At 41.1% G+C, this 12065-nt stretch overlaps 1 protein-coding gene across 3 annotated transcripts in view; it reads right to left on the bottom strand.

Moving 5' to 3' along the window:
* The window catches only part of F13B (coagulation factor XIII B chain), a 28220-nt gene extending 16155 nt beyond the window's left edge, over positions 1–12065 (bottom strand). Inside the window, exons 1-7 of one of the 3 annotated variants that reach the window (XM_056110697.1) lie at positions 11765–12063; positions 5960–6160; positions 4532–4717; positions 3680–3856; positions 2619–2795; positions 634–813; positions 364–546 (exon numbers count right to left, since the gene is read on the bottom strand). In XM_056110697.1, the coding sequence (XP_055966672.1) occupies positions 364–546; positions 634–813; positions 2619–2795; positions 3680–3856; positions 4532–4717; positions 5960–6160; positions 11765–11876 (1216 nt within the window). In that variant the 5' untranslated portion in view covers positions 11877–12063. Of the gene's footprint in view, positions 1–363; positions 547–633; positions 814–2618; positions 2796–3679; positions 3857–4531; positions 4718–5959; positions 6161–11764 lie in introns of all 3 variants that reach the window. The other 2 variants (XM_056110695.1, XM_056110696.1) reach the window with 2 other exon arrangements.

Genomic DNA, 12065 nt, shown 5'->3' with positions numbered 1-12065 from the left:
CTGAGAGGAATGTGGGGGCTGAGAACGGCCTGGCACAAAAGGAGCATCAGTTAGATGGACCCAAAGGCCATAGGGAAGCACCTAATCTAGTAATACAGAGGAGGAGTGGAGGAGGAGGACGGGTAGCTAGTACTAATGCATATTCCAAAATAATATTCTAGGTCCCTAAATTAAATTCCTAATTTAATCCTTACAATTCTATTGATAACTTCAGACACACAAATAAATAGCAGAACGGGGTCGGTATGGATTTGATTGTAATTTGACTAAGAAGCAATCGCTTGCTGTAAGAGCCAAGAAATAAGGAGAATGGAGATTTTGACATGGCAGCTTAGTCGTTGCTGTTCCATGCGGTATACAGACCCACACATTCAGGGGGGAGGGTCCATTTCCCACGCTGACACATTATTTCTCTTGACCCACGAAGATGGTAGCCTCTTTCACATCTGTATGTGACTCTGTCTCCATTGTAATAATTCTCAGAGGCTAGGTTGGGGGCCCCATTCTCAATGAAGGGCGGTCTCTCACAGACTATCCTCTTTCCTCCTGAAAGGGTCAATGGAAAGAGAGGAGATCAGTTAGCTCTTGGTGCTGATTTCACCTTAGGGAAAGTTTATTTAAGGTATTGCTAACCAATGCATTTTGGAGGCTCTGACCACTTTCCATTTTCACAGCGTATTTCTTCTGGTCCTTGTATTTCAAAATTAAGTTCACATTCTATACGAAGTATTTCCCCATGTCGATATGTTCTTGGATATGTTTGAGTTATGGAGTTTGCAGGTAGAGGTGGAGGAGGACATCGATTTCTTCTTCCTAATGACAAAAAAAAAGTATACTTTGTTGGATTGTTATCAGAACTGATATAATAAGCACATTCATTGTGCCAAGTACATACTGTGTTACAGCTGAATTCTAAGGTTGCCCCTTTGATCCTGATCTTTTGCATTTGATAACCCTATCCCTGAGTAGATACTAGACTTGCTACTAGTTCATTGTGCTCTTAATATTGTAGCGTTTTCATACTAAAAGGCACTTTTTCCTGTTGGTTTTACAAAAAGTAGGTGCCATGAGTGAGCTTTCAGTACACTCTTGCTGCAAGGTAAATGGGGAGCAGAGGGCTGCATCCATCTGGCAGTTATTAGGAAAAGCCCTTCCATCCAGCAGTCTCAGCGCACTGCATACTATCTACACACACTGTAAACAGATTCCATCACTTGTCCCAGCACTTGTCATATTTTAGCAGTTATTCTTCTAGTTTCCTCCACTAGATGAGATTCTTTTCCAAATCTCATTATAGGAATGTTTTAGGACTCCTGCAACCATCTAGTAGGTCATTTTAACATCTTTTTTTTTAAACATATTCAGTTGAACATATCCTGTACCATCTTAATCATAGTCAGTGTGTTTTTGTGGTAATCCTTACCTAGACAACCTCACTTATTATTTTCACTTTGGATGACATTTCTCTATATTTCCTGCTCTCTGTTCTATTATTTCAGAGACTGTGTTTTCACATCAGAAAATATATGACCCAATAAGAAAACTTCCAATAGGGGCTGGAGCCATAACGCAGTGGGCAGGGCGTTTGCCTTGCATGAGGCTGACCTAGGTTTGATTCCCAGAATCCCCTGTGGTCCCTCGAGCACCGCTAGCAGTAATTCCTGAGTGCAGAGCCAGGAATAACCCCGGGTGCATCGCCGGGTGTAACCCAAAAAGCAAAAAGAAAATGAAAACATCCAACAAAGCTTCCATCTTAGGAAAATAAGATCTAACAATTCCCAGGAAGAAAACTTATTCATCCTATAGATAGGACTGAGCACACAAATTACATGTGGGAATTCGGGGTCCAATCCTACGCCCACTTGTCCCCCCAATTAATTCCAGAAATGACCCCAAGGACAGAGTCAGAAGTAACCTCTGATCATGTGTGAGGACAGTCCTCCTCCCAAAAATAGAGATGTGAATTTTCTTTTGTTCTGTTTTGTTTTGGGACCACACCAGCAGTGCTCAGGATTTATTCCTGGTTCTGCACTCAGGAACAACTCCTGACAGACTCAGGGGACCATATAAGATGCTGGAGGTCAATTCTGGGTCAATTGTGTGTAAGGTAAGTGACCTACCAGCTGTCCTAAAGAGATGTGAAACTCCTAAGAGATTTAAAAAGCAAGTTGAACAGACATATTGACTCTACAAACTAACCGCAAATTTAAGGAGCGATAGCACAGATTAGGGCGTTTGCCTTGCACGCAGTCTAGCCATCTGACCCAGGTTCGATTCCTTCGACCCTCTCGGAGAGCCCAGCAAGCTACCGAGAGTATGTCTCCCACACGGCAAAGCCTGGCAAGCTCCCCGTCATGTATTTGATGTGCCATACACAGTAACAACAAGTCTCACAATGGAGACATTACTGGTCCCGCTTGAACAAATCGATGAACAATGGGAGGACAGTGCTACAGTGCTACATATAATAAGTATTGCTGAAAAGACAATATTTAAAAGAGTATTTAAAATAAATTATATGGAGGGCAAGAATTAGATATCACTGAAGACATTTTTAGGGTTATATAGATTAAAGCTGATTAACGTATATTTATTTGATTTTATGTTTTAAAACTTACCTTCACATACTGGAGATTTTGGGTACCAACCAAAATTATAGCACTGAATTAAATCAGATCCACTTAAAAAGTAATTTTCATGACAGAAAAATTGCACCACATCTCCTTCATCATAAGATTGCTTTATAGGATGAAAATAGCCATTTTCAATTAAGCTTAGAGGATAACATTTTAATTCTAGAAAATAAACAAATTATATAGAATTATTATTTTTCCTGCTATCACAAGACTTTACCTTCTACTTGCCAGATATAAAATAAAATGAATAAACTTGTCATTTTCTGTTATAGTAACATAAGTTTATTCATTTGTATTTTATAAATATAGTTATATATTTAGAAATAACCTGTTATACTTTAGTAGATAATATTAGACTAAATTAGCAGAGAGAAAACAAATTCTCCTCATTGAGAGCTTGAGGCTGTTTTCCTTGGGGAGCCCCAGAGTGGGGTGAGTGAGAGCCCTCCCAACCCCAAGGAACCCGGCCCTGGCAGCCGACCTCCACTACGCAAACACCTCCATGCTCCAGGTCACTTTCCAGGAGGCTTTCCAGACCGTGCAGCCCCTTCGCTTCATAAGACACTTCCTACCCATTTTCCCATTTTCCGTAATTACCACACCATGTTTGATGGGCAACGAATTATAGAGAGAAATATATATATGCCACTCAGAGAGCCTGGCAAGCCACTGAGGTTATCCTGCCCACATGGGCAGAGCCTGGCAAGCTCCCCGTGGCATATTCAATATGCCAAAACTAGTAACTATAACAGGTCTCCTTCCCCTGTCCATGAAAGAGCCTCCAATCATTGGGAAAGATGAGTAAAGAGAGAGAGGCTACTAAAATCTTAGGGCTGGGACGACTAGAAACATTACTGACACCCGCTCAAGTAAATAGATGAACAACGGGATGACAGTGATGACAGAGAGCTTGAAATGATCGTGGGGGGGGGGGGGTGGGGAGTAGGAAAGTGGACCATAATTAGCATGACAACTTCTAGACATGGCTATTGGAGAAGAAGTTTCCATAGTGAAGGTGGGATGTCTCCAAAATGAGCACCTACTGGTACAAGTTGGTGTGCGAGACCACCCGTATGTCTGACACTCCACCTCCTCTGTCCTGTTCCCTCCAGTGGTATAGTAGCCTGCAGCACACTCATACCGTACTTTGTCATTCACTTGGAACACTTGCCGCGATGTGGAATAATTTCCATGAGATAATTCAGGAGTTATACATGTTTCTTTAAAAAAAAAGTTATTCATATAAACTTTTTTATTATGCCTAGAAGATTAAAGAGAAATACTGAAATTTATTTTCACTACATTTAAGACATAAAGGCTGGATGTGTGCTGGGCAACACAGTCAACAGTAGTCTCTGCATCTCTATTCACTTTTCTCACCCACCTTTTATTCTAAAGCACCAGACTTCCAATCTTCAAATTGAAGACTGGGCCACGTAGTAGATGAAAAGCTTAAATAATTCTATGACATTTGTGGGTTTGTATAATATAGCATACAGCCAGTATGTAATTCAAATTACTGGGTTATATTAAAAACATGCTATTGGTTAACAATATGTGAATCTATATAAAATAATGAATTAGGATGCATAATATAGATATGAATTTTCTTGGATTATCTCACAATAAAGAAATGGTGATTCATATGTTAGGAGAAAAAATTTGCTAAGATTTTTTTTATTCTACTCCCATTATTTTATTTTTATCATTATCAAGAACTATTATAGTATATTGTGAGAACTGAGATTATTTGAATTAAACACAAAGTATTCAAGTAATATTTGTAGACATAATAAGGAGTAATTATAGTACATAAAGCTGTCTATCAATATATAAAAGTACCAGCCACACAGCATTTTATTTCCATCTTAGGAAATGATTACTGTACACAATACCATGTTCCTTTCTACAGGTTGGTTGAGAAGACCATCCATCAGCAAGACACTGAACCACTTCTTCATCCTTCCCTCCAGTGGTTTTGTATCCTGAAGTACAGCCATAGCTCATGTTCTCATTAAGTTTGTATGATAATTTTGAATCAGTAACGTAACCATTACTCAAATTAGGCTTAGCACATTTTTCTGTAGGGAAAAATAGTTGTTGGATAGATGCAGATATATACCTCACACATTTATAAATAACTCTTAATTTGAACACTTTATTCAATCACCTTTTTCAGCAAATTGTTTTTTTTGCTGCTCATAGTCATTCTATGCTGAGTGTGATAGAATTTAGATCTGTTACTCAAGTCCTTTGAGTTTATATAGTTATTTTTAAGTACTTGCAACACAATGGGCTCTATAATAAATTTATCAACATTGTATGAAGTTCAATCATTTTTAAAGCTCAATTATTAGACCTTTATAATCAGTTATAATACTTGCCTAAGCTTAAGAGTTTAATATGTTTAGCATTGGCTGTGGGGTTACATTATAAGAATGGTCTTATTGTAGCAGCATTCTCCCCAATTATAAATAGGGAACATGCTTGGGGGGGGGGGGGAGGTTAAATCATGTGCCAGGGATGGAACAGGATTCACACAAGGCAATCTGACTTGAATTTTGGTTATTATACAACAGTTTAAAGTCTGAGTTCTCCTCTGCCTCCTATGTCATTGCTCTCACCTCAAATATAGAAGAGCTGATAACTAAGACATTTATTTTTGCATGCTCGAATTGTGAATAAGATCTATTTATTAGCAATAATCTGGTCTTTGTTAAAATTGAAAGTTCAGTGCTTAAATTTATGATCTGCCTTCATGCCCTGGAGGTGTTAATTACCCCCAAATGGATATGTTTACTATATATAAAGCATCATTACACTATGACTACAGCCTCAATTTCTAAGTGAAATTGACCCAAACGAAGATTTCACTCTGCAAAGCAGAATTAGGATAATATTTCCACAAGAGTGGTCACTGACTCCATGGAAGCCAATTTATAGATACTTCAACTACACCGTAACCTGACTCAAAATAATGAGATTATTGATTTACTTTTCACCAATTATTTTAAAAGTACACTTTTCAATGAACACTATAAGAAAAGAAATTGGCACACAACATAATCTTAAACTTCCTAATACCAGCGTCAATTTTTTTGCAATGCAATATATATATTTTCAGTGATTATTTTGTTCATCCCTGAAAGCAAATTTCAGTAGAATTTCAGGATATATGTTCATCTTGTTTTAAAAAAGCAAGGGTTGGGGGCGGGCAGGGGAGTGGACCAAACATTTTGTTCTTTTCTATCTGCTATGTTTTACTGGACTTGAATTTCTACCTGAGTAGTCTGAGCATCATGCTGACACACCCCAAGACTTACTGAAGCATCTTGGTTCTGGAGACCAGCCCTCTGCAGTACATGTAATCTGGCTCTCTTTTTTCCCATTTTCAGTTGTAAATCCAGCGGAGCAGGCAAATGGTACTTTTTTGCCTATGCTCATTGGAAAGTAATATTTTTTAAAATTATAGTAATATAGGGCGATATTTCCATTTTCCACATGAGGAAGATCACAGGGTTTCTCTGCAAAGAACAAAACATAAAACTGAAAAACATATCTATCACCATGAAATTTATGACCAAGTGGCAATACGCTTTTAATGTGTTTGCTAGATATATTTTAAATCACTTTTGAGGCAGTGTTTTCCAGCAATGAAAACAATAGGCTAAATGGTTCAATAGGCTAAATGGTTCCAATACCTAAAGTAAGAATTAACTAGGAAGACAATTTTGGAGGGATACTTTACCCATCTTTGGAAAGGAACACATTTCTAATCAACAAATACTACAAACTACTACAAACAAAAGAAGTGGAGAATGGGCACTGGTGGAGTGAAGAGATGGGTACTCGATCATTGTAAAACTGAAACCCAAGCACAAAAATTTGTAAGTCTACAACTGTACCCCATGGTGTTTCACTAATAAAAATAAATAAAAATTAAAAAAATTTCTAGTAGCCATATTGATGAAAGAAAGCAGATGAAGTGAGATAATTTGAGAGTACCTTTTATTTGATTTAATAACTCACAAAAATAAGAAAAATTTTTGTTAACTTTGATTTGATTTAATATATTAAAATATTTCTCTTACTAAGTCTGAATGTTGACATAGTCCATGCCATTTGGATAAGAAGCTGCCACGTGGAAAAACAGAGCTCTAGAATGGACCCTAAGATAGGCAAACTTACAAGAAATTTAAATAAGTCTCTTTCTGTTTTAAGAAAAAGACTGACAACCAGCAAAAGTTTTAAAATACTTGAGCAAGAGCCTACTACTAAACTCACTAGTCAAATGGTCTGAGGTCAGAGAAAATGTATTCAACTTGTGAGTAATCAGAGACATGCATATTTTTAAGACACCAGAGAGAAAAATACACATCCACTGTCATGATAACTAGGGAGAGACCATCTCAATTAAAGATATTGTGGAAAAAGGAACATCTTACACTACTGCAAGGACAATAAAGTGGTACCACCATCTTTGATGACATTAGTGTGCCTCTTTATTTGCATTTAGGGAATTGACCAGACATCTACCATATTTAGGAAGAGGACCTGCGCAGCCCAAAGACCTACGAAGGAATATCCACAGCAGCACTATTCATCTAGTCCTAGTCTGGAAATAATCCAAAAACCATCAGTGATGAAAGGTAAAACACATTTTAGGCTATGCACGCAATGGGGTATTTACAGAAATGCTCATTTTTATCCAAAGGTGGAGGCAACTGGTGCCCACAGAACTGCCCTGGCCTATTGTCTTGGGGTGAGGGATGCTGGTGGCATGAATACTAGACATGCAGGCCACCGGACAAGGACTTACTGTCAACCCCTGACCTCCCCTCCTGGCCCACCATCCCGTGACCACATGTTAACTGCCTGCCAAGGGCAGTAGAGCCAGGCCTGTTGGAGGGGGAGTGAGCTGCAGGGCAAGTCCTGGGTCTCCCCAGCAACGATTTTATGAGTGTGGACGGGGCATCCTCCTACAGGCCCTTCTAGCTGCCATATCTGGATCGCTCCCTGTTGGAGCTGCTTGTAAGACAGTTGTTCTCATGGGTCAGGGTCTCTCCCCTCGGCCCCCAAGAAGGAGCCTCCTAGCAGGGTCAAGGCTCAGCAGAGCTGCCAGAAACACACAGCAGAGGAGGCAGGAGAGGAAGAGAAAGACTGTGCTTGGGGGCTGGGCAGTCCAAAGAGTCAAGATAGTCTAGAGAGCGTGGGATGGGGACAAAGAATTAAGAAAGAGGGGGAAGGAAGGAAGGAAGGAAGGAAGGAAGGAAGGAAGGAAGGAAGGAAGGAAGGAAGGAAGGAAGGAAGGAAGGGAGGGAGGGAGGGAGGGAGGGAGGGAGAAGGGAGAGAGTAGGGAAAGAAGAAGGGAGGGAGGAAGGAAGGAAGGAAGGAAGGAAGGAAGGAAGGAAGGAAGGAAGGAAGGGAGAAGGGAGAGAGTAGGGAAAGAAGAAGGGAGGGAGGGAGGGAGGGAGGAAGGAAGGAAGGAAGGAAGGAAGGAAGGAAGGAAGGAAGGAAGGAAGGAAGGAAGGAGGAAGGAGGAAGCAATTTCCAAGCCCTCCCTGCGCTCCTGCTTGGTGCAGTCTAGCGTTGGGAGTGGGAGGCGAGGTGCAGGAGAGAGCAAAGAGCCTCAGCAGAGGTGGCACCGTTCAGAGCAGCAGTTGGGCCTCAAGGGCTTCCCGTCCCCTATGGTGGAAGAGGGCTCCCCTCAGCCCAGGCTGTCTGGCGGGGTTTGTGAGGGGCCCCTGCCTCTGCTTTTGCCCGGTCCCCCTTCCCCTCCCTCCCTCCACTTCTCCTCCGCCTGGCCTTCTTGGAAGCCTGTCTTCGCGCGCCCTCTGGTGGACCTCAGAGGCTAGGACACGGCCACGGCCTAAGCCAGCACCTTTGCTATGTTAAGGGTTTTGTGGTTTGGAAACAACCCATACGGAATAATTGGGACTTAGTCGCAGCTCTGTATTCTTCGGGAGTGGCGGAGGAAGTCTCTTCTGGAGGTACTAGGAGATGCGGGGCTACGGTGGAGCTCAGAGTCGAAAGCTTGCACTTATCCCTCTGGACGCTGCCCTGGGACACCCCCCACCCCAAGCCCCTCACTCTCCTTTCTGGACGCCCTCACTCTTCCATCCCGGAGGGACCTTGTACCTTGCCACCTCGCCCTGGGTGAGGAGGAAGAGGATAAACTGATGACCATACTGGACCCACAACTCTCAAGGCGTTCTCCTCTGCACGCTGCAGAGCTGGGCCCTGCTAGAGTGGGGTTCCCCCAGAGGCCTGCCCAGCTGGGTCTGGAGAGCGGAACGAACTTCCAATACTCATCACCTCGAAACAGCCTCTCCATAGGAGCAAAATTTATGCTTTTAGAATGCTGTTCGTGCTCTGTCACTTGATTTTTGTACTGCAACGTAAACATTCAAAGAAGGATTTTTTTTGGAGGATTGGGCGCCTAGATTAATTCTCCTTTCCTGCAAACTTTCCCCCATACCTATGGTTTGGAAACTAGGGTTTCCTGAGAGAAGACTCTCCTGAGCGGAGCTATGATCAACATACAGGAAGCTCCTGGGGGTCCACGGCGCCCCCTTCTTCCCCAGAAGGGGCGCATTGCCTGCCTGGAGGCATGGAGGTTCACAAGCAAAGCAAGGAGGAATGCGAGGAACTGGGTCATAAAGTAAGGAAGCAGGGCTGGACAATGGGGACAATGGAGCACCAGGAGAGAAAGATGGATGATGGTAAATTTGCCTGATGACTCTCCCACCCAGACCCTGAACGGTGCTGGCCATGGACGGCAGGAGGAAAGGGGGTAAAGAAACAAGCAGAGGGACTGGAGCGATAGTACAGTGGGGAGGGGTTTGCCATGCACCCGGCGTCCTGGGTTCTACCCTCAGCATCCCATGTGGTCCCCTGACCACCGCCAGGAGTGAGTCCTGAGGGTAGGGCTAGGAGTAACCCCTGAGCATTGTAGTGTGCGCCCCTCCCCCATACACCAAATGCGCCCCCACCCACACACACACACACACGATAGGAGGGCGTGGAAACAGACCACTTGTTGTAAATAACCCAGTAAATCAGGAAATAGGACGATTGACCTTGGGAATGAAAAGGGGCGCACAGAAATAGAAATATTTCCAATTACAACTTTATGACACCAGGTTTCCTAGTTGGAATTTTCAGTTACAACTTTAAGACACAGTTGCAAAGGCACATCTGGATCTCTCACATAGAGAGATCCAGAGATGGGGGCAGGGGAGAAAGCGTCAGACAAAAGCTGGTGGCATGAAAATGAAGAATGTCTTTCAGTACAAGTATTGACCAAATCGAAAAAGTTTCGGAAGAAGGCATTTGCCAAGTTGGCAAGAGGTTAAACTGTTGTTTTGTCTATAGAGAAATCGCAGAAATCTGCTGTGAAAACTGGAGGTCTGAGCAGAGTTAAGGACTGAAGTCTGGGAATTGAAGTTCATGCAGGCAGGGGGGGGGTGTCCTATCGGAGAGAAACACTGTCTGGACTGGAACAAGAACCAGCCCAGAGGCTTAACGACCTATGAGATGCAGGATCCAAAGAGTAGATCCAAAGAGCAATGACTCAGTTCGGTTCCCAGGGGGAATTGGAAGACCAGGAATTCGATACGTGTTCTCTGCCTTACATTATTTTGTTTATGTAAAATTATAACCGTATAATTATTAGAAATTAGAGTGTTGCAGTATTCACAGGAATAGTAAAAAGACATTCATAACAGGTATTTATCCCCTCATTTAGAGAGAAAAATAAGAGCGAACTATTCATGCCCAAAATGATCAAACAAGATAAATGTGTCAAACAAGTTGTGTAACTTTTACCAACTTATATGTAGATCCCCTTTTGGGAACAGAAAATTTGAAATAAATTGTTCTACTCAAAGGCAATTACCGTCAGAAGGGTATTTTAAGAAATTCCTTTGGTGCTTATTTCATTAAAACTTTGATGCTTTGAAAAAAATTAATGGTAAAAACTAAATTTAAAAAAAGGTTGGAGGGTACTTTGATGCTTTAGATTCCAACTTTGTAAAGCAGTCTCTCTGGTTTATACAATTCCTTGTCTGGTTTCTTACCCCTCCATCTGACAACATTGATAGTTAAGGCACCCCACTGCCCACTCTCACCCTGACCTCACACTAGCCAGCCTCCCCATGAAGATTTCAAATAAGGTGTCCACAGATACTGCGCTTTCTAGGCAGTTTCCATTTACATCAGTGATCCACATAATTATTAACAGAGCCTCTTTTCTCCCTCAAATTATCTTTTTTGGCATACTTAATTCCATGGTTGGGCTGAAGAGATAGCACAGCAGGTAGGGCGTTTGCCTTGCACGCAGCCAACATGGCTGACCCGAGTTTGATTCCCTCACCCCTCTCGGAGAGCCCGGCAAGCTACCGAGAGTATCTCGCCGGCACGGCAGAGCCTGGCAAGCTACCCGTGGTGTATTCGATATGCCAAACAGGGAAACAACAAAGTCTCCAATGGAGACGCTACTGGGCCCGCTCGAGCAAAATTGATGAACAACCGGAGGATGGTGATTGATTGATTGAATTCCATGGTTCGTCTATGTATTCTATGATTACAATATTGTTTGTAATCAATATTTTAATGATTTCAACCAGTGAGTAAATAATCAGTGTAAAAAAAAATCAAAGTCTCTAGGGTTGAAGATCTCACTCGATTTATGGTCATATCTTTTCCCAAATTTCACTCGATAAATAGAGAATTAAAATTGTATCACTTTATGGTAACCACCATACAATTTAGAATTAAAGTTAATACACAATCTTTAAATATTAGAGGTGTCCTTTATCTGAAAATCCTTTAAAATACTTAGATCTTCTAGAACACAAATCTAGACACACAAAAGGTAAGTTATTTTGTTTATTTTTCTAAGTTTTGTTACTACAAGATTAGCTTACTAGTTTTGCCCAAGGAAACATGTTGGTAAAATATCATATATCGTTATCAAAATTGATATTAAAATATCAAATATCAAGTTATATTTGAAAAATTATGTTCATAATGTTTATATAAGCAAAGGATATATTCTAGTTCAAGTTAAATTAATTTTAGAACTTTTTCATAGTTTTAGAATAAAGTATATTAAGAATTTACTTTACCTTCTGCATTGAGTTCTCCTGAGATGATAAATATGATGATAAAAATCAAGTCTTGTGACCACATCTTCTGTGTTGTCCTTAAAACAGAATTAAATAATCTGAAAACACTCATTAAGTACACAACACTTCTCTTGAAGAAAAAGTTAATTATTTACAACATCTTTCTAAGTTCATTTCAACAAGCCACAAGTTTCATTTAAAATATTTATTTGAACGATGCTAAAATAACATAGCTATATTATCTGACACTGGAGGTGGCTAAGGATTAGCAATATTAACAATAAGGGTAAAATAGCAGGGG

Source organism: Sorex fumeus, unplaced genomic scaffold, assembly GCF_029834395.1.
Source record: "Sorex fumeus unplaced genomic scaffold, SorFum_2.1 ptg000010l, whole genome shotgun sequence".
Classification (NCBI taxonomy): Eukaryota; Metazoa; Chordata; class Mammalia; order Eulipotyphla; family Soricidae; genus Sorex; species Sorex fumeus.
Note: the sequence above shows the minus strand (reverse complement) of the source record. Positions and strands in the feature narration are given on the sequence as shown.